Here is a 23,085-nt window from a genome sequence, read left to right on the forward strand (position 1 = left end):
TTTGTCTTACGAAAGTGAAACATCGGGTTAAAGGCCTAACTTAGGCTTGATGAAAATAAATAGAAATGTAGCCTCAAACTCAACAAATTGTTTTCAAGTTCTCTAGATCTGCAACTTTTATAGCATTGATTCTAAAAATATTAAATATTTTGTATTATTTTTACTGTCCTACATCTAAATAAACCGGGAGTGATCTCCCCAAAACTTTCTCGAATATTCTTATATAAAATAACAGGGGATGGGAACTCGGGCTATAGACATGATTTTTAATCCATTTTAAATACTTAAGTACCACTTCCGATTATCGGAAATCGCTCAAAAGTTGATATGGATCTACCATTTTGATAAAATACTTATATATGAAATTTCATCAAAATAGCTGGAACGGTAGGCCTACTCAAGTAATCGTTTACACACGGACAGACACACACACACACACACACACACACACACACACACACACACACACACACACAGACAGACAGACACACAGACATACGGACAAGATTGCAAAATTATGTTTTTCCGTATCAGTGAGGTGTAAAACGTCGAGATTTGTAAAAATTTCGATTTTATTTTGCACGATTACAATACTTTCTCTATACTTCGTATATACGAAGCGACAGCGTCAACATCACCCTCAACTCCCTGGCTCTCAACGACAGCGTCAACATCACCCTCACCTCCCTGGCTCTCAACGACAGCGTCAACATCACCCTCACCTCCCTGACTCTCAACGACAGCGTCAACATCACCCTCACCTCCCTGGCTCTCAGCGACAGCGTCAACATCACCCTCACCTCCCTGGCTCTCAGCGACAGCGTCAACATCACCCTCACCTCCCTGGCTCTCAACGACAGCGTCAACATCACCCTCACCTCTTTGGCTCTCAGCGACAGCGTCAACATCACCCTCACCTCCCTGGCTCTCAGCTACAGCGTCAACATCACCCTCACCTCTTTGGCTCTCAGCGACAGCGTCAACATCACCCTCACCTCCCTGGCTCTCAGCTACAGCGTCAACATCACCCTCACCTCTTTGGCTCTCAGCGACAGCGTCAACATCACCCTCACCTCCTTGGCTCTCAACGACAGCGTCAACATCACCCTCACCTCTTTGGCTCTCAGCGACAGCGTCAACATCACCCTCACCTCTTTGGCTCTCAGCGACAGCGTCAACATCACCCTCACCTCTTTGGCTCTCAACGACAGCGTCAACATCACCCTCGACTCCCTGGCTCTCAGCGACACGGGGCGCTGCTCACCCTGCAGGTGTTCCACGTCATGATCAACCCCTGGTTCCCGCAGGCCGACCTTGACATTCACGCGCGTGACCTGGTCATGATAGGGTCGTTATACCCGCACAACTATTTCATACGGGCGTGCGGCTTCGCCACCGCATTCGCCTCCCTGGAAAGATGCATCTGTGTGGTCAGCCCGTTGAGAGTCAAGCGCATCATCAACACCAAAACAGAAATAGCTATAATTTTTTTCATCTTTGTTTTGTTTTTTGTTGTTTTTTTCCCCTCACACTTGTAATTTATAGCGTCAGTTTGCCTTGCGTGTTCGCTTTAGTATTACAGTTTTCTTCATCGGCTTCTGAGGAGTGATACAGATTTACAATAGTAATACTTCTTTCTTACATGTAGCCTACTTTCATTCGTTTAAGATGGTTTACTTATACATAGATCTTATACAAAACGTCTAATTACAATTTTATTTTTAAAAAAAGCCTGAAAATGCAAATGTGTAATTAAATGATTATTCAAGGGATATTTTTACCTCGGCGTGGTGGGCTGAAGGGAGGGGGGATTTGGGTTTTTTAAGTAGAGCTTAAATAAATGTCCACAGAGAATTAAAATGACACAAATTTTAAGCAACCTTAAAAGATATGTTGATTACAATGGCGAAATTATTAAAAACCTCCAATCGAACAATTTTCACAAAGTACACGGACATTGAGTTAAAAGAAATCTTTCGAACAAAGCTAAGACATAGACTGGGAACTCTCACTTAACATGAAAACAATAAATAAAGCATTAATTTTAATTAAGACAGTCTCAAGCCAATCATCGCTCAATCAGCCCTCTAGTAAATTAACGTTAGAACAGTCTTCTGTTTCCCATGTTTTAAAAGTGCACAATCTGAATGGTAGAAAGAGATACACGCCTCACCCCTCCCCCTCACACACACACACTCCCCCCCCCCCACCCCCCCCCCCCCACCCAACCGGGCTGACGGTATATCAAGGCAGCGTGCCCTCATCGTCAGGCGTCAATTTTGTGTCACGGAAAGTTTTGGAATGATAGGGTCGTTTCTATTTCTGTCCATGGGTGGTTACAATGTGAACTTTTGACTTCGCAGCTGAGGATGGAGCACAGTAAACTAAGCAGTCAAAAGAAACCGAGTTTGCACACCTTATTTTAGTCCAGTTGTTATGCCATTATATTTTCTCCATTAATTACAATATATACAATTGATGTTTTCTCCATTAATTACTATATATACAAATTAATGTTCACGTCTTTGAAGTTGTGTATGCTTGTTTGTAAACAAAATTTTAAGCACTAGTAATTGTTTTTACAGTGACACGTATAAAATTAACGTTTAAAATTGTAATATCTGAGAAGGTAGCATAGCTCAGGGTTTTGTGACTAAAATATAAATAAAAAATAATTCTAAAATGTTTAAGATTTCATCAAGCCACCTGAAACGTCGTCCGGGTGGCTGCTCTTCCAGGCTCTCGCCTTAGAGTGAACATCAAAGGGCGCAATCCCTTTGTTGGTGCTGTTAATTTTTAGCATATGATATAAAGAGAACAAAATACATCTAATATATAAAGTTGAATTCTGTCAAATATATTAAAAAGCTTGGATTATATCAGGGGTCGGCAACCTGCGGCTCGCAAGCCGCATGCGGCTCTTTTGCTGTCAGGATGCGGCTCTTCAGCTCCATGCGCAATATTAATAATTATATTATTTCATTTTCAAAACTCATACTATATATTGTACATCTACTGTAAAGAAAAACAACTTTAAACAGGATAAAAACACTCAGTAAGCGTAGGTGGAGTAGAGAGTATACGGACAGCTGGCAGCCGATTGGACACCAGGCCCAGCCCTACGGTAATCAAGCCGATACCCAAGCCAGTTACACGGAATTTGCCGTGTCGATGGCTGCCTGGCTAATGGGAGACACCCCCTGAGCTGGCGATGTCCGTAAAGAAAGAAATTTATTAGCTGGGATAGTTCTATAGTTATATTATTTGACTACTAATTTTATCATAGCACTTATCTAAAACATTTTAAAATTTTTTGTAAGAAACATGTGTAAGTTTTTTGTTTTTATAAATAAACATCATTTCATTTTTAAAGCTATTTATTTAAAAATCAAAAAATCAAATTTATTTATCTAATCCTAATCAACTAATAAATAGAGAAATAAAAATATTAGTGGCCCTCTTAAACTTTGGAAATTTTAAAAATTTTAACTGGTTCATTTTTTTTTCTTTTTTGCGTCAGACATGTAATTTAGAGCGTCAGTTGTCTGTGTTCTCTTTAGTATTACAGTTTTCATCACCGGCTTGTGAGGACTGATACAGATTTACAATAGTAATATGTCTTTCTTACTTGTAGCCTTCTATTATTTCTTTACTCGATCAAAAACCTATGACACTGTACGTATAACCGTTAGTGGAAAGTGTGGTGACCTTGTGACTTACCCCCCCACCACCCCCTCCGCCAACGCCAGGTGGGGGAGTATTTTACTCTATCTCATTGTCCATCCGCACCCTTCACCCTCACCCTTCACCCTTCACCCTGCGCCAGTTGGCGTATTTTTTTACTATATAGCATGTCTAACCCGCACCATCCGCCTCCGCCAGTTGGCGTAGTATTTTACTATATGTCGATGTACCTCACCCTCCGCCAGGGAGTTTTTTACTATATCTTGTTGTCCCTGCGGCTCCTCCGCCTCACCCTAGTGGGTTAGTATTTTTCTTCCCACGTTTTCTTTAACTTGCTTTCTCTGTTTGTTTGTCTTTCCAATCAAATCTTGCAATCGAAATTTATGGCACTTCCCAGTTAGCTAGCGCGCTGAAATTTTCAGGGAAGCTTTCTTTTGGATGACCATAGAATATTCAATTGTTATTATTACTAAATTGATCAATGGAAACATTTTATTAAGCATTTTAGACCGCTATATAATCTATATATATAATTCTCCTCTGCGAGCCATTAGAAAAAAAACCAGCGACGCGTAGCTAGCCTCTCTCTTGCCGCGCGCAGTGAAGCGAACGATCCCACTTCGCGACAGGCTTAGGGGCAGATAATTTAGTTTTAACCGACTTTAAACTTACAGGAGGTAACTATTACCACTGGTGGCCAGTTTGGGGGAGACGATATGGTCGAGTGGTTGGGCACACGATTGCTATCCCACTCGACACGGGTTCAAATCTATGTGTTCTAGTCAGTAACGTATTCACACAACGTGTTTTTTACGAGTTGTCTTTTTACGAGTTGTCTTTTTACGAGTTGTCTTCGTTTACCCAAAAAAAGTGAAAAGATAAAATTGATAGCAAGATTTTAACCCTTCATTTCATGTTGTATCAATTTTGATACAAAGTGAAATAACCCCCATTGAATCTACACAAATGTTAAAATCTGAGTTTTTAATATGCCATACACTAGCTTGATCACTTTTGAGCCAAATTCATACCCGAAACAGACTATAGGTGTTTTTCGTCTCACACAATTCGAGTTTGATTCTGTTTTTTTACACTGGTCGGACAGCTGTGATCGAGGTGTTTTTGAGAAAATAATAAAAATTCACAGGCCGTGTTTTTCTTCTTGAAAAAAATATTCACCAATCTCAGGTGAGTAATTTTACCTAAAAATAAGTTGTTTGCATACTATTTCTTTATATTTGTGCTGATAATGTCCAATTACGGTATGTAACAGTTTTGATACACCATGCAACGGTATGACCATGACATTAGCTGGGACTACTGTATAGTGACTTTTCTGTAGTATAATAATTTGTTGATAGAACAATTCCTAACACATAGTAGATAGACTCTAGTCAACTGTTGGTTCTTACACTAGCTTAGGTTTGTTTTTCTTTCATATTTTTACAATAATAATATGTAAATTATAGAAGAAAAATAGTGTCAAAATCTGTAACAATAGTAACATAGTCAAGCTGTAGACCAGGGGTCTCCAAACTACGGCCCGCGGGCCGGATGCGGCCCGCGAAGTCCTCTCATCCGGCCCGCGGAGATCTTTTTGTCCTAGGAAAAATCGTTTGTTAGTGATGGCTGAGGAACTTTGCCCAGAAAAATCGAAGACATGCCTAGAAGAAACTGGCCCCCGAATTGAAATTTGATAGTTAATGCGGCCCTCGGATTGAAAAGTTTGGAGACCCCTGCTGTAGACTATTGTATACTAATTTTACTTAGATTTAGCACTTACTCAATACTATATATATACAGATGATCAGTGTGCTACTATAATAAGCCTATAATAAAGGGTGTACAGTGTAGTGCTGCTATTGAAGACCAAAAAAGTGTCATAATGTATAACAATAATAATATAGTATTAGACTGATATTTGCTAGCTGCTGCTTAGAATAACTTGCATATAATTCTCTAACCATACTAATTCATACACAGGGACAGTGTTTGGGTCTAATAAGCTTAGAAAGTAGTATAGTAATTATTATGGAAGAAAAATAGTAATAATATTAGGCATAGGCCTACATACTTAGTCTACTTATTATTTACTTCATACCGGTACGCAAACAGTAATAATTACTATAGGCAGTGGTGGTTTACTTATGTTTATAATAGTAATTAAAACTTAATTTATAAATCCATGAAGTTCATGAATGATTAGAGATTGTTTTAGTGCTGACATTGTTTTATTTATTTTTACAGGATCTCTTTTTGTCTAGAGCGAGCGATAAATTTTGTCGCAAAACTGTTCTGAATGAAATAGATCGTAGACTTCAAGGAGAATGTAAATGAAAGTGAAGTTGGTGTAATATTTGATTATTCATCTTATGAAGTTACAATCTAATAACTAGGCCTATAGTAAATATTGTACTTATTACTTGCAATTATTGTTTTTAAAAAAATGGCATAATAATATTTGATTGACATTCTTGCATATAGTATTTATACTTGCAAATAAAATCCTAATCCTCTAGTATATAAAAAGTAGCAGTGATACATTATTTATATTTAAATTATAATTTAATTTGTGCATGCATGAAGATAAAGTAAATAAATCTAGAAATAATATATAGTTTATTTTAGTAGTGAAATTTTTTTTTTACAGGATGGGTAAAGATTCTCACAAAAGAATTCTGTCTGAAATAGAGACTGCATATTTCTTTGGTCACTAATGTCTAATTATTCATCTATTTATTTACCTGATGTTGAAGGTGTTACTGTAACTGAAATTGAACACTTAGAAAGTGATGTAGAGAGAATAAAGGGATTGGTTCGGAGCAAGTAAAGCGGTAGATTTTATTCTGATATACATTCATAAGCTGTAGGACTACATTTATAAGATGTACATTCATAAGATGTAAGCAGATGCTAGTCCTGCAAAGTGGTTAACTAAAACACATGAATGTTTTCTATTATTTGTGAGGAATAGGAACTGACCAACATAGTTTTTAGAGCAAGGCCCTCCGGCTGTTCAAGATTATTTTATTTCACACCATGGATAAAGACTATCTTAGTATACTGGGTGAAAGGATTTTCTAGATCTACATTGCACAGAGGAATCCAGATAAAGCTTGAAGTCTTTGATATAGCAGAAATAAATCAATTCATTGGCTTCTAACAGTCATGTCTCTGGTTTCATTGCATAGGAAAAAGTTCTAATAATGGCCAAATATCAGCATTGTAGATATATTCTAATTTCTTTCATATCAACAAGTTTGAGTCATTAAAAACTACTATGTATTTAAAACAATAACAATTTCAAATTATACTAGATAGAGGTCCTGCTGAGCACAGTGATGCTGCTTATTGACGTACACAGTAAAAAGATGCATGATTGCTAAGAAATATGACATAACTGGAAATGACAATTTTGTGAAAAAAATGTAAATTACTATCTTGTAAATGAATTTCTGATGCTCCAGATTTGGGATGAATAAGTGTTTTACTCAAATTAATAATTACTCAATAAATTTTCAATGATAAGTAAAAAATAATTTGTTGTCAATTTTAACAAATTTTTACCCACCGTTGCATACTGTATCAAATCTGAGACATACTGTTATTTTGCAAAATAAACATTATTTGATAAAATAATTCAATTTCCTCTTTATTTATGCTCTCTACACACCACAGCCCACTTTGTAAGATTTTTTTTTCTCAAAAAGCTTTCACAAAATTAATTCATGAAATGAAGGGATAATGCAAACAAACAGACAAAGACTAAAAAGTAGAAAATAATAATAATTAAAAAAGTTTTAAAAAACCCACGTTTTCTGATTGAACTAAAAAGTAGAAAATAAATGCTATACATCACAATAATGCAAGCGATCACTCTACTATAAGCGATCAAAAACGTGGGGCGCCGTGATTTTCTTAAAGTTTCTAATACTGTTGACTCTCTACAAGCTCCCTAATAAAAGTCAATAGTATTATCTAATCAATAGTAATATAACTTTTACTTCGGCGCTCCATTATTGTGATGTATAGCATTTATTTTCTACTTTTTAGTTCAATCAGAAAACGTGGGTTTTTAAAAACTTTTTTAATGATTATTATTACTATATGTCATTGTCCCTGCAGCTGCGCCAGGCGGGGAGTATTTTCCTATATATCCTTTGCTCACCCTCACCCTCACCCTCACCCTGCGCCATACTAATCAAAAGGGACCTAACATACTACTCCTTCTTTCATTCATTTAAGATGGTTTACTTTTGCATAGATCTAATACAAAACGTGTAACTAGAAAAACAAATGTTAACTTTCGGTTCATCCGTCTCAAGTTTATTTACAAAAGTTATTTTTGTACTTCATGAAATCAGAAATAGTAATACTTATTTAAATTGTAAAATATTTTTTAAACTTTATTAGGGTTTTGCAAGTTAAGGGTTAATTTCCTTGAATCTTTCAAAGTATACAATAACAAACGAAACAAAAGTTTTTGATTATAAGGTGTTAGCTAACATGTTGTCGGCGACTTAATTAGTTGGTTTTTTGTCTTTTTTGTCTCTGTATAACGATGGTGCTGGGATATAATGTGTAGTCAGCAATACCAACCCCCCGCCGCCCCCCCCCCCCTTCTCTCCACCCTACCCACCTAAATCGATAAATGTTTAACTGGTTTACATAAGGCTTCATTACACCAGATGCATGCCACAGTAGCTCAGTTCAAAGTAAAATTACATTATGTTTTGTATGATTTACTGGTTCACGTAATGCTAATCATTCAATAACTAATGTAGCGTGACATTTGTACATTTCAAAGGACACTTTAAGTGCGTCTGATTGTTTTAAAATATTGTAGACAAAGACAATGTTGAGGGGCAAAGAGTTCATGTATAACAGGTGGCTGTGAATAACGGGCAGTGTAGTGTAGATGTGGATGTGCATGAAGTTTAATATGATGCTGATGACGGGCAGTGTGGTGTAGATGTGGATGTGCACGTTGTATAATATGATGCTGATGACGGGCAGTGTAGTGTACATGTGGATGTGCAAGTAGTAAACTATGATGCTGATGACGTGCAGTGTGGTGTTGATATGAGTGGCATGTTCTGTGCTGTTCACGTTGAAGTCTAGTTGTGTGGTGTGGATGTTAATGATGTCTAAAGCGGCTTAGACTCATGAGAGTAGATTGTGTTGTGGGTGTGTGCTAAAATGGAATTTTTTAATTACTAGATAAATAACCGGTTGAGGGAGAAATACAACAGGCGCTAGATTGATTGTGTTGCCTTTTTTTCTATACTGAAACCAAAACCGAAAAGAACTTTCATCTCGACAAAGTCCAGAGAGTAATCGTGGTCTGTATCGCTATTCCAGTGAACTCTATTTCTATTAACAAGGCTACCCCATTCATCGTTGATATTACCATAGTGATAATCTCCATACTACCAGCCACGTCTGTCTATCGCACAATTTTTGATGATCTGTCGTTATCAGAGTCAATGGTTGTAAAATTGACTCAGTATTTATTTTTGATAATATTTAAAATCTACTAAGTATAGGTTAAGGGAATAATTATTTGAACAACAAGAAATTAAATAAAAAAGATAAAACTCTTAATTTTGCAAAATTCTTTAATATTAAACTTGCAAATAAATGCATATATTTTTAATCAGAGTTTCTTCCAGGCATCTCTTCAAGGGGGGGGGGGGGGGGCAAAGCCCCCCCGAAATTTTTTATCGCCCCCCCCCCCCCGAACGAAATGAAATTTATATGATTTATATAGAAAATATATATTTTTAACAGTGTCCGCTCCCCCCCCCCCCCCATGAAAATTTCAAGTGCCCCCCCCCCTGGAGAAAAAAGACTGGAAGAAACACTGTTTGAAATCACTTATGCTTGTACCAAATTAGTCAATGTTTAAGTCACGTCCTTTCCTAACCAAAAGTCGCCAGACGTCGAATCGATCCTTATTTATAACGCAATCTGCATCATTGTGCTATGAGCACTGTGGCGCCTACGTTAAATTTAATTAGCCAGAGGCCGTACGCGGCGACGCTGCGGTAGTGAAATCGGAGGCTCCTGAGAGCGCCTATATATGTTCCTGACACACGGGATGTCACCGTAGTGTGTTCACCCTAATTTTTGTGCTGAGTAATTAGCGTACTCTTTAGTGTTTCATGAGTAGTTGCAACCGTGTCCCGATATTTATGATGCAAGCGCAGGCATTGTTTACATTTAAATAACTTAGTTTTAGAAAACAAGCCCACGCGTCTAAGAACACAGGATTGGTAACGCATTGTTAAAACACTTCTTATATATTTCGTTAGACATTCTTCTATCCAGGGGCGGAATTACAGTGCCGCCACACCCCGCAATGCGGGGGGCCCACGCCATTTAGGGGCCCATAGCCGACCATAAAAAAAATTTTTGAATCTAAAAGCTTTTGTAAATAACAAACAGATCTACCTCAGTAGTGATGTTATACAGTAGCTAACACATGCTGTTGCGTAAAAAAATATATATGCCTAAGCTGTAGTGTGTAAGATAGGCAAACATTCAAAACACTTCCAATACTTATTTCCCTTTTTTAAATAGTTAAATAGAGGTGCTCATAAGTTCCTTTTTATAAGTTTGCACTAGACAAATAAAAAAGCAATTACTTCTCTTAATGATTATTTTTTTAAAATACTCACTAAAGAATGACATAGCATAAAAAGAAAATATATATAAGACAAATAATATAAATACAAAAAAAAAAAAAAAAAAAAAAACATAACTCCAGAAACCATTACACATACAAAGCTTTTACGTTTTATATTCTTTCTACCGGCTAAAATTAGCGGGTAGGCAGTATTGTCGCAAACATATTAAACAAACTAGTTCTAAATAAGTCTACAATGTGAACTTTTGACTCAACAGCTAAGGACTGAGCACAGTGAAGAGAAACCGAGTTTGCACACTTTATTTTAGTCTAGTCAGTCTAGTCCTATGCCGTTTTATTTTCTCTCTTTGATTATTATATATGCAATTGATGTTCATATCTTTGATGCTGTGTAAAACTATCAAACAAATTAATATTACTGATTTAAATGTTTAAAACTATTGATTAATAAAAAAAAAACAAAAAAAAAACTGTCTGAGGACTGTATAGATATAGATGTTTAAAAGAGAAGAATGTTTGCTTTGATGTGTCTCGTTGTAATAACATAGCTTTTCCGATTGCTTAAAATTTGTATCATTTTAATTCTCTGTAATCACAAATTTATTTCAGCTCTACTTAAAAACCCAAATTCTACCCCCTCCCCCCCCCCCCCGCCCCCTCACCCACCACGCCGAGGGGAAAAAAATCCCTTGAATCATCATTTAATTACACATTTGCATTTTCTTGTTTTTTATTTTTTTTTTAATTTTTTTTTATATTTAGACGTTTTGTATTAGATCTATGTATAAGTAAACCATCTTAAATGAATGAAAGTAGGCTACAAGTAAGAAAGAAATATTACTATTGTAAATCTGAATCAGTCCTCACAAGCCGATGATGAAAACTGTAATACTAAAGCGAACACACAACTGACGCTGTAAATTACATGTCTGAGGCAAAAAAAAAAAAGAAAAAAAAAAACTAGTTCTAAATCTAAAAAAAAAAATAAAAAATAAATTCATCATGACATGTTGTAATTTGTTTAATTTGAAAAAAAAAGACTTGTTGTTTTTTTTTTTTTTTTAAACCCCATCAGGACAGAAATGAGTATCAAATGTTTGTATTCTATTACATATATATATATATATATATATATATATATATATATATATATATATATACTGCTCTACTTCAGTTTGTATTCTATTACATATATATATATATATATATATATATATATATATATATATATATATATATATATATATATATATATATATATATATATATATATATATATATATATATATACTGCTCTACTTCAGCCAGGTCCGATAGGCAACTTTATCATTCATATTTAAAATGTAGACATGACGTGTCTCGAACCCGTACGATAACTATTATACTATCATCTCGGCCAGCTGGGCACTTACAATTATGTGTGCAATTTATTGCCTTCATTTAATTGACATCGTATAATTAAGTTAAAGTACGCGAATATTATTGAAAATTTAATTATATCCTAAGTTAGCCTATTCCATTGTTAAACACAAAAAAAGATGCGTATAAAATAATAAATATCTGAGATTAACGTTGACAGAATATTCTTTTCTAGTAGTTTAATGTCAATATATTTTAAAACTTAACGTTGATGAAACATTGACTTGTTTATCCAAACCCACTCCAATAACAATAAAAAAATAATTGGTTCCAGTTTTAATAAATTAATTGATCATGTGCTCATTTTTTAAAAACATTAAAAAAGTAATTTCAACACGTAAGTTATGAGGTCTTGTTTGGAGATGTTCAGTACCATGATTAAAAAATAATTAACTCACACCTGTGGCACAAGACTGTAAAATGATAGTGCGTACAAGATTACAATAAAATATTAATTACTTCACATGCCAAATGGGGATTTTTTTACGCCTATTGGTAAAAACTTAAACATTAAAATCAGTTCGAAATAATTAATAGCCTTTCATAATAAAAATATCTTTATATCTGTACCAGCGTGCCCGTCCCAGCACGTTACCGCTGGGTTAAAATACTACTTCTTATTCATATTCCATCATAATCTTACTCAGCCTGGGCGCGTTCAGATTAGCCTGGTTCAGTTTAGTGAATGACATCACAATGTTTAAAGCGAACGTATGCGCCATAGCGCTTCCGGAATAGCACGGGATTACAATATGTCGGGCGCCGGCAAATACGTCTGATTCAATTTATTGAATAAATAAACGCCCCATCTTATTCATAGCCTATCCTACTGTTTAATACTACCGTAGGCGCCATACTGCTCTCTGGATAACACAGGGCGCAAAACTATATCGCCGCTGGTGCGAAATTGATCCCCAATAATACTCTCAACAACTTCCTAAGGTTTCATGGCGATCGCATGAAAGTGTAGTAATGAATAAAAGACAGACAAACAGAGAAACAAATATACATACATTTCTTTATATATATATATATATATATATATATATATATATATATATATATATATATATATATATATATATATATATATATATATATATATATATATATATATCTAATAGTAATGTGGCAGTAAGATGTTTAATTTTTTTTTTAACCACAGTCTAGTAATTTTCAGTGACAGTTTACATTTCAAATTTCGCATTAATAATATAGTTTTCACTATCAGCTTTTGAGTGCTGATATTGTGAAATGCGCGTATAACCCCAGCTATTATAACTTTGTAGATTATCACATAAACAAGGTTTTTAACTTTATACATATGAGAATAGATGTCTTTTAATTAAAATAATTTTTATACATATGAGAATAGATGTCTTTTAATTTAAATATTTTGATAATTTTGAAGGTAAAAAAAATCCGCACTATTTGTTTTATTTTTCAATCTCCAATGATGTTAGGACACATTATTTCAAACATAATATTCCAGACAGAAAATCTCAAGGACGACTAATGCTTTCGTGGCAAAAATATTTATATCCATAGTAGAAAATAACGTGTTCTCTTTTAGTCATGTATTTTTTAACGTAACTACTGGTTTATTAAAAATTCTTAAAAATAGGAAGCGACTAATTAAATCTACCAAATTAAATAACACTTCATAGAATATTACTCTAGATTTAATACTTTACAATTTTAAGTCTTGGGCCATATGCGGCCCGCAGGTCGAGCTAGACAGAACATACAAATTATAAATCGGTATGGCCAAGTGATAACCACGTCATTTGTCTCTGCGCTGTGTGACTACATCCATGGGGACTCTGAAAATGTTTGCTGGAGCTTTTGTTCTCTATTTCTTTCTGGGTTCTGGTACGTTGTTCAACTTTTTGAAATAGTTAAAATAATAAAATAAATATTAATCGCGAAAACTGGTCATAAATCTTAAACGTGTGCACAAATGCAAAGCAATCTAATCGTTCAGAGATGTATGTTGTTTTATACATCAACCATTTAATATATATTTACGTTTAATATGGTAAAATACAAGACCGCTAACGCGATGGTCTCAGGTTCGAACCCGCAGTTCGTGTCCGTAGAACACACTAAGTCCTGGAAAGTTGCGGCTGGGCATAGCGCTGACCACATTATCCTTTCATAAACCTAGGTCAGCAAAACGGGTGAACTCTACATCTCCTGCCAAACTGACAGATTTAAAGCATATTTTACTTCACGTTTACTAGACACTCTTGGTTGATAGATTAACTTTAATTAGAACTTGAAAAAGTTGTGACCAATAAGCAAATGTGTTGCGATAGTATCGATTAAAAACTCTGCTGTAAGTATCTATATATATAATTCTCTACGTGGGACCATGAGGGGCACCACCACCACGTACACACGCTGACACGCCCTTACCTCGCTCTCCTGGCATAAGCAAAAGACCATATCGCTACAACCGCCAGCCCCACCAATATGGTGAGCTGTGGTTCACCCCGAATGTTTACAGTCGTTGAGCCGGATCGAAATAGCGACGGCTGTTAGGGGCAGATTATTTAGTTTTTAAACTATTTGAAACTAAGGGGAGGTAACAATTTATGCTTGATCTTTTCATTGTCGTTTATGAACTGTTGTCACGGGCGGCTGCTTTCATGGAGCGGGGGGGGGGGGGGGGGGGAGCGGGAGAGAGAGAGAGAGGAATGGTGAGAATAATCGTCCTGACAGTGTTTTAAATCAGAATATTTTCAGTCGCGGCATTGGTAGTGTCGAATTCACAAATTATGAATAACTGAAATGTAGAAAATAAAATAACTAAATACGCTGCGGGTCGTCTCGTGCACTTTAAAACATATCTATTACATATGTAGGTGTGTTTGCCACAGACGAAACAAGCTTGATAGACATTATAATCAAACTTCAAGCTATGCAAGGAACTATAAATGAAAACCGAAAAAAGCTTCAGACAATCCCAAGCACACTTGAAGATCTGAAAGAAACGGTACAAGATATTCAAAGCAAGCTTAAGACAATCCCAAGCAAACTTGAAGATCTGAAAGAAACTGCACAAGAGAATCAAAACAACCTTCAGGCAATCCCAAGCAAATTTGAAGACAATAATATCCAGCTCAAAACTATAGAAGGAACTGTACAAGATAATCAAAACAGACTCCTGGCTATTCCAAACAAATTGCAAACGCTTCAAGAAACTGTACAAGAAAATAAAAAGCTACTACATGTGTTGGAGGTAAATTTAATTAATTTTAGTTTAATCATTTTCTACTTTGCTGTTCTTAATTGTAACGTTGCTATTTCTTCAAACAAAAATATAAGGATTTTGCGTCAACATTTTATGCGCCATAGGGCGCCTACATTTTCTGTCTGGATTTTCTACCATGGCCTATGTTCTCCAGTGAAAAACCTACAATGCAATAGTTATTTTATTGTAGGGTTTTTTTCCATAAATAAACTGCTGTACACAGCTATTGAACCTTTTCTGTCCGGGGGTTTGAACTCGAAAGATTTCGGTTCAGTAACCATGAGATTTACTGGCCCGACCAATATCTGTTTTATGTGCCCAAAGCACTTGGGATAGATAAAGTAGAGCATCCTCAGGATAAAGTGGGACGACAAAGTCCCGAACAAGGAAATATGGCGAAGGACAGGATTAAACGACATTGTCTCAGAAGTTAGAACGAGGAGATGGAGATGGCTGGGCCATGTCCTACGCATGAGCAAAAAAAAGACTCCCCAACATGGCGCTGAAGTGGAACCCACCCGGAAAGAGAAGTAGAGGAAGACCACTGGGAACATGGAGGAGGGAGATGGAAGAAGAAGTACAGGCTACTGGCAAAACCTGGCATGAACTAAAGTGGCTCGCCCAGGACAGGGTGGAATTGCGGAGATTTGTTGTTGCCCTATACTCCACAGGGAGTGATGAGGATTAAGTAAGTAAAGTAACCATGAGATTTACTGGCCCGACCAACATCATCTTTTTTTATGTGCCCAAAGCATATGGGACAGATGAAGTAGAGCTCATCTGTTTCAATTACCTAAGACTGCTAATGGATATTGTGGTTAGCACTACGCCCAGCCGACTTTTTTTTTACCTAACATGAGTTAGGTGCCCATCAGAGCTGGATGGACTCACGGTCGTTCTACTGATGTCGGGTTAGCAGGCTGGCTCTCTACCACTAGGCCAAGCCGTCTTGTACAGGCCCGACAATTCCAACCCAAAATGTGTAATCAATCGATTGAAGTTTGTCTAGTCTTGTAATCTAGAAGTATAACCCTCGTTTGTTATCTACTAATTTAATTTGTTTTCCGAATACCGTCCATAGACAAGGCGTTTCATGTATAAACTAGGTGGTCTGCTACACTGTGAGAGGCGACACAACCTTTCGAAACCCCCAGGTAAAGCACCTGGTGTATAGCCTATACTGATAGAAGAGACCCCACCTTCCTCACATGAACAGACCACCTGTTGTATAGCCTATACTGATAGAAGAGACCCCCTCCCTCCACTCATGAACAGAACACCTGGTGTATAGCCTATACTGATAGAAGAGACCCCATATCCTCCACTCATGAACAGACCACCTGGTGTATAGCCTATACTGATAGAAGAGACCCCCTCCCTCCACTCATGAACAGACCACCTGGTGTATAGCCTATACTGACAGAAGAGACCCCATATCCTCCACTCATGAACAGACCACCTGGTGTATAGCATATACTGGGAGAAGAGGAAGAACCATCTATGCATATAATTCTCTTCTTGGAGACGCTAGAAAACAAGCTGTAAGCGCGCTCCCTACCACTCCACCCCTACATGGTCTGGTGAGCTGTGGTTCACGCTAAATGTTTACAATCGTGGAGCCGAGTTTAGTTTGAAACGATTTTAAACTTAGCGTAGATAACTAAGAGGAGGTTGCTTTCAAGGGGGGGGGGGGGGGTAGGGTAGGGGTTCGGGGAAAGGAGGGTTCTGGTAGTATCGTTCTTAACGACCTACTGATAGTGTTTTAAAGCAAATATTTTCAGTGGCAGTATTGGTACTGTCAAATTCACAAATTATGAATTACTGAAAAGTAGAAAATAAAACAACTAAATAGCGGCGTATGATACGCCGCGTGTCGGCTCGTATGAGATACCAAAAGAATAGACCACGTGGTGTAATACAATTGGAAAGGGTCAAGCAGCCTATTCCAGCCAGTTATGAGCATAAAAAAACCGAGAGGTTAATATAAATGTGTTTTTATGTTTAATTATTGTGACCTAAATACACCATTTCTGAAATGCAAAACACGTTGATTTAGTAAATGCTGTAGGGAAGGCATTCGCATTATTATCATTACTAAATGCACGACTCTTATTGTTATACATTATGTAATAATTCAAAATAAAAGATTCTACTTTCGCAAAACTTACAAAACTTATATTATCGAAAAAGTATTAAATCATCTGAAAAGTTAGAATAATGCAAAATAAAAAATAAACGTTATAGACTAGTTTCAATTTTCGTTGTCTGTTAATGTATTTTATTGTCGCAGGAACTTATAATCAATTCAAACGCAACGTCTCAACGTTCGTGCTAAAAAGTATTTCTAAAGTGGAGATGCTCCTCACAAAATCACTAAATTCCAGTTTTTTCGTCATAATAGGGTTCTTGCACTTTTGGATACTTTGTTCATTTTTGTACTTAAATAAAAAGAAACGTCGTTTAAAATACAGTTTTTAATGATAATTTATAATAAAAAAAACAAGAAATTTAAAATCTTACAAGTTCTCTGCGAAAAGTTTAATATCCGACAATATATTATATTGGGCCTCATGGAAAAGATGGATTTCTCACATATTTGATAATCATATGTTCCATCATTTCAGCAACACACTTATCTTAAAATTGGACAGATCTGGTACTTTCGTGACACTTTTCGTTACTTACTGTTGTTTTTCTCAATTCGCATTTTTTTAACACTAAAAAACCTACTATTTTTTTTTATTCAACAATTCTAATTATATTTTTAGTAACTGTTCGTCATGCAAAAATAAAATTTTTGTCACAGGGGAATTGCAATTGCTTTCATGGATATATATATATATATATATATATATATATATATATATATATATATATATATATATATATATATATACATATATATATATATATATACATATATATATATATATATATATATATATATATATATATATATATATATATATATATATATATATATATATATATATATATATTTATTTATTTATTTATTTATTTATTTATTTATTTATTTACTTATTAATATATATATATATATATATATATATATATATATATATATATATATATATATATATATATATATATATATATATATATACATTGTCTTATTCTATTTCAGATACTATTACGCATTCCAATCGAAACTTGTAAAATTGATATGAACAGAACTCTATTTACAAAATACTACACGATCTATGGTGAAAAACTGGCTTTGTGTGATACAGAAACTGACGGTGGAGGATGGATTGTTATTCAGGTTTAGTTTTTTAGAATTTTTTAATATACTACATAAATGACCCGTTGAGGGAGAAATACAGTAACCAATCCAAAATAATCACAACTTCAAATTTAACCGGAAACGAAAAAATGTCATTGAAAAAGGATTATTATCCAGAATTGGCATTTTACTGAATTTAACCTTGACCTACAGATGGCTACTGCACTTTGATACTAAATATAGTCGGGAGTCATACCCCTAAGCCTAGCACTTTATCTCAAACCTGAAATAAATTGCTTTTAGAGTTTCTTTCAGGCAACTCTTTGGGGAGAAGTGGTGAGGGGCTCAGCTACCAGAAGAAGGTCTACCGCCCCCAATAACGAAATAGAAAAAAATCTGAAAGAAACTTTGGTCGCATTTGTAGATTATACAGTCTACATGTGCTTCTATAATCTAGACCCGTTTCCTACCTTTGGCTACTAAATAAAAACGATATGGAGAGTGTTTCTGTCAGACACTTTTTTGGGGGGAGGAGGGAGGGCCGGAGTTAATTCTCCAAGGAGGGGGGTGAAATTGGTAAAAGACATATTTTTTTTACATAAATCGTATTTTGATCGGGAATAGGAGGGGGGAGGAGAGGGGGCAAGCGGTAGAGGTTATTCAGCGGAAGGAAAGGGAAATTTTAATTTGAAACACTAGTGTGCCCGTCCCGCGCGTTGTCGCGTCCTCAAAAGAAAGTCTGAAACAAAATTTTAAGATGGTTTCAGTAATGCGTTACCAATCCTATAGTCTTAAAAATGTTTCTATTGCGAAAATGATTGACAGTTTTCAAATTCTGAAACTTGTTTTTAAAGATCTTTGATAGAGCAATGTACATATAAAATTTATCTACAGCACTGAAACTGTACAAAGTTGATTAAAGTACTACATTAGGGTATCAGAAATCAAATTTTAATTATATGTTATAATTACATGTGGTATCTTTACTTAATATAAATCACACATCCCTTTGGAAAAAAATGTAAAACCTGTAAGTACACATTTTGGTTAACGGAACTCGATCAAAATCAAATCAAAAACAAAAAACTCAATTATATTATCTAAAGTTTATACACACATTTCGTCTATAGAACCTACATGGCCTTCTGATGAACTTAAGGACGCTGAATCTAGCGTTCATGACACGACACATCCTTTAAAAATAAACTGAAGTCATTGCACACATGTTGATAGAAAAGTGGAAATACATACATTTTATTGCACAGATTTTACATTTCAGAGACGCATAAAGGGAGACGTTTTATTTAATAGAACCTGGGAAGAATATAAGCAAGGATTTGGTTCCGTCGAAGGGGACTTTTGGATAGGAAATGACAAAATCTCAAGTTTGACTATGATTGTGAGTATGTCATCAAATGTTGGTGAGGCTCCATCAACAGTATTCGACACAAAACCATGGACACCGTTGTTTGTCGGTGCCATCCAACATCTAGGACAGGGGTCGGCAACCTGCGGCTCGCGAGCCGCATGCGGCTCTTTTGATATGAAGATGCGGCTCTCCAGCTCCTTGCACAAATACTAATAATCTTAATAAAAAAATAAAATATTTGAAATAAAAAAAATGTTAGTGGCTCTTTAAAACCAGGGAAATTTTGAAAATTGTAAATTTTGGCTCTTCCGCTTCAAAAGGTTGCCGACCCCTGATCTAGGATCTATGAAACATAAATTTGAAACCTTTATAATAACATATTTTTTAATTCATTCATAAAACAAACTTGCTTTCCCAGGGGTCGGCAACCTTTTGAAGCGGAAGAGCCAAAAGTTACAATTTTCAAAATCTCCCTGGTTTTAAAGAGCCGCTAACATTTTTAGCGCAATTTCCATTCTGGAGAATTGCGTTTATTAACTCGTCTTTTCTGGGAATGGATGGATGTGTGTCCGCAGCTTTAAGTCGTATCTCCTCCTCGACGAAGCAAACTCGAGGACTAGTTCCAAAAGCAAATATGTTAAGCAAGTTCCGAGGATGATTGTGGGCCAAAAAAATTCACGGAATTCCTTCCTAGATTTCCCGGAAAAGCCAAAAAAAAAAAACTCGAAAAAATGCAGTTTTTGGCCCATATCTCGGCAACCAGACCACTTAGCGACTTGAAACATTTACCAGTCGATTCCTGTCATAATTTAGAACAAAATTGCCGAAGAAAGTTTTCAAAAATATCCTTTTGTTCGGTCACAATTTTTTTTTTATAATTACATAAACACCTACCAACCGATCGTTCTCATAGCTTGAACGCACCCCAGCATTATACGTCTTGTGTTTTGTCCCCGTGTGTGCTTTACGCTACGACAGAGCTATTTTTAGATAACATAAGGAAATTGCGCTTAAATTGTCACTAGACTTTTTAATAACTTGTTTTATTTCAAATATTTTATTTTTTTATTAAGATTATTAGTATTTGTTCAAGGAGCTGGAGAGCCGCATCTTGATATCAAAAGAGCCGCATGCGGCTCGCGAGCCGCAGGTTGCCGACCCCTGTGCTTTCCTAAATAAAATGTGTCATCGCTCACAAGATATCTTACTTATTTAAGCGACTATATGTTTTCATTAAAATACAGCAAATTAAATTTATTTTCTTATTTTTATTGCATTTGAAAGCTTGTTATTATAAAGGTTTTTATATTGTTTTAATTTCCATTTAATTTTAAGTAATCCGTTCTAAATTAACTTTGCAATATATCTATATAAGTTACAATAAAAACTATCTGCGTTAAAATCTGACTGGCAATCTCTAAAAGACTTTTTTATGCCCATCTACTTGATCAAAAAGAAATCAGCACGATCACTGGTATTTAATAGTTTTAACTCCCTTTTATTATTCAACATAGTATTTATAAATTAAATGTTAACTAACGTCCACTTAAATTATCATAGAAGAAGAATATACAAGGATAAGTGGAAGCAATCGCTGTACTAAACGTGGGTCAAAATTTAGTTACATTATCTGCACAAACCCACAAACAAACGCACTTTGTGAACTAAGGAAAATTCGGTAATAACAAAAGAACACTTAAACATTTTTTGATATCTTTGTCTGACGTTGTAATAATCTTTTTAAATTCCGGCTAACAAAGAAAATACAGCTCAGATTGAGCTTAGCACTCGAGATGCCGGACTTTTCAATGACGGTATATCTCTCATCAAACCTTCTGACTAAATTAAAATATTTGTATTTAAGATATAAATAAACCGGAAGTGATCTCCTCTAAACTTTCTCGAATCTTCTCATATAACACTACGGACAATGGCAACTCGGGTTATAGACATGATTTTTAATCTATTTTTAATTACTTAAACATTTTAAAATAGAATAGAATCTCGTAGAAAAAAGAATTGCGCACCAAGTGAACTGCAAATAATATGTGTATAATAGTGCGGAATATTATTAGTACTTTACAAATTCACATCCTTAATTTTGAGAAAACGGAAATAGAGTAAATTACTACTTAAATTACTGCTTTTTGCATGTTCAGTTAATGGATAATTTGCTTAAAAGTCTTATTGACACATAGTCCCAAAATAAATATTTATATATATATATGTATATATGTATATATATATATATATATATATATATATATATATATATATATATATATATATATATATATATATACTTTTTTCCCCCTTGGGTGTGTAGCAGGAACGGGGGGGGGGGGTGACACTATGAAGTGTCGCACCGGGTGACACCCGATCTCGTGACGCCACTTGGTCTATCTTAGAATGAACCAGAATTATAATGAACATTTTTTTCTTTTTTTTTTAATATGGATGGTCTATCCGAGAATGGGCCAGAAAACATAATATAATTATTTTAAAATACAATATTACTCAATATTATTGTAATAGTAAACCCATAATGACAAAATGATCAAGTTTGTACTCGTTAATATTATGTAATAAAAATACTCAATGAACGGTTTTACAGGGCTACAATGAACTTAGGTTTGACATGAAATATAAAGGTGCATCCTACTACATGGTATACAGTAATGTGAAGGTGGGAAATGAAGCAGATTTGTATAGGTTAAAGTTTACATACAAGACAGGCAACACTACAGACAACTTGAGTTATCACAATGGAATGGCTTTTTCCACATTTGATAAAGACAATGATGGAGAAGCTGGAGGCAGCTGCGCCCTGGCATTTAAGAGCGGCTGGTGGTTTAACAGATGCCATCTTGTGAACATGAACGGCGTGTGGGCATGTAAAGCCAATGCTGAAGGAATTAACTGGATAGCTATAACACAATATATAGATTCTCTGGAATACATCGAGATGAAACTACGTCGACTTTGAACTTTAAAGATTAAACCTAACAGCTCTCTTCACATATGTGGCATTTCTTTACTAAAGTTTGAAAATCGAAAGAAATGTTACCTAATTGTATTCCTTCTATGTTTTAAGAGCATTAAAAGCTGATCAACGAGTCTTGTTGTCTAAGCTTTTTTTTTTTAATTTTATGTCGAGATAAATGAATGAGATTTGATAAATTGATAGATGGAAACAAAAATACTTACCATTAAACCTGATTACTTTTCTGAAGTAAAAAAAAAGTCTGTTTAGTTATAAAAACAAAGTAGTTTCAAATGTTTCAGGTTTACTTTCCCGTGATGCAAACAAATCTTCAAAGGGAGGTAAGAAAAATAGTTACTAGTATTTGAAGTGTGCCTACTTTTGGTAAATATTAATTTTAGTTTGGTGTATCGCTAATTTCGAAAAGGAAAAGTTCGAAGAGCACAAAATATATGCAACATATAAAATACGACACAATTAG

At 35.2% G+C, this 23,085-nt stretch overlaps 1 protein-coding gene across 1 annotated transcript; it reads left to right on the forward strand.

Moving 5' to 3' along the window:
• The first annotated feature begins 13,510 nt into the window (after positions 1 to 13,510).
• Positions 13,511 to 22,737, forward strand: LOC131950645 (ryncolin-1-like). Its single transcript, XM_059312857.1, has 5 exons — positions 13,511 to 13,624; positions 14,620 to 14,996; positions 18,154 to 18,291; positions 19,532 to 19,651; positions 22,236 to 22,737. Exons 1-5 carry the CDS (start codon positions 13,567 to 13,569, stop codon positions 22,605 to 22,607), a joined length of 1,065 nt encoding a protein of 354 aa, XP_059168840.1. The 5' UTR covers positions 13,511 to 13,566; the 3' UTR covers positions 22,608 to 22,737.
• Positions 22,738 to 23,085: the final 348 nt, after the last annotated feature.

The sequence above is a fragment of the Physella acuta genome, unplaced genomic scaffold (assembly GCF_028476545.2).
Source record: "Physella acuta isolate Inbredline_101_S28 unplaced genomic scaffold, ASM2847654v3 ptg000774l, whole genome shotgun sequence".
NCBI classification, from domain to species: Eukaryota; Metazoa; Mollusca; class Gastropoda; family Physidae; genus Physella; species Physella acuta.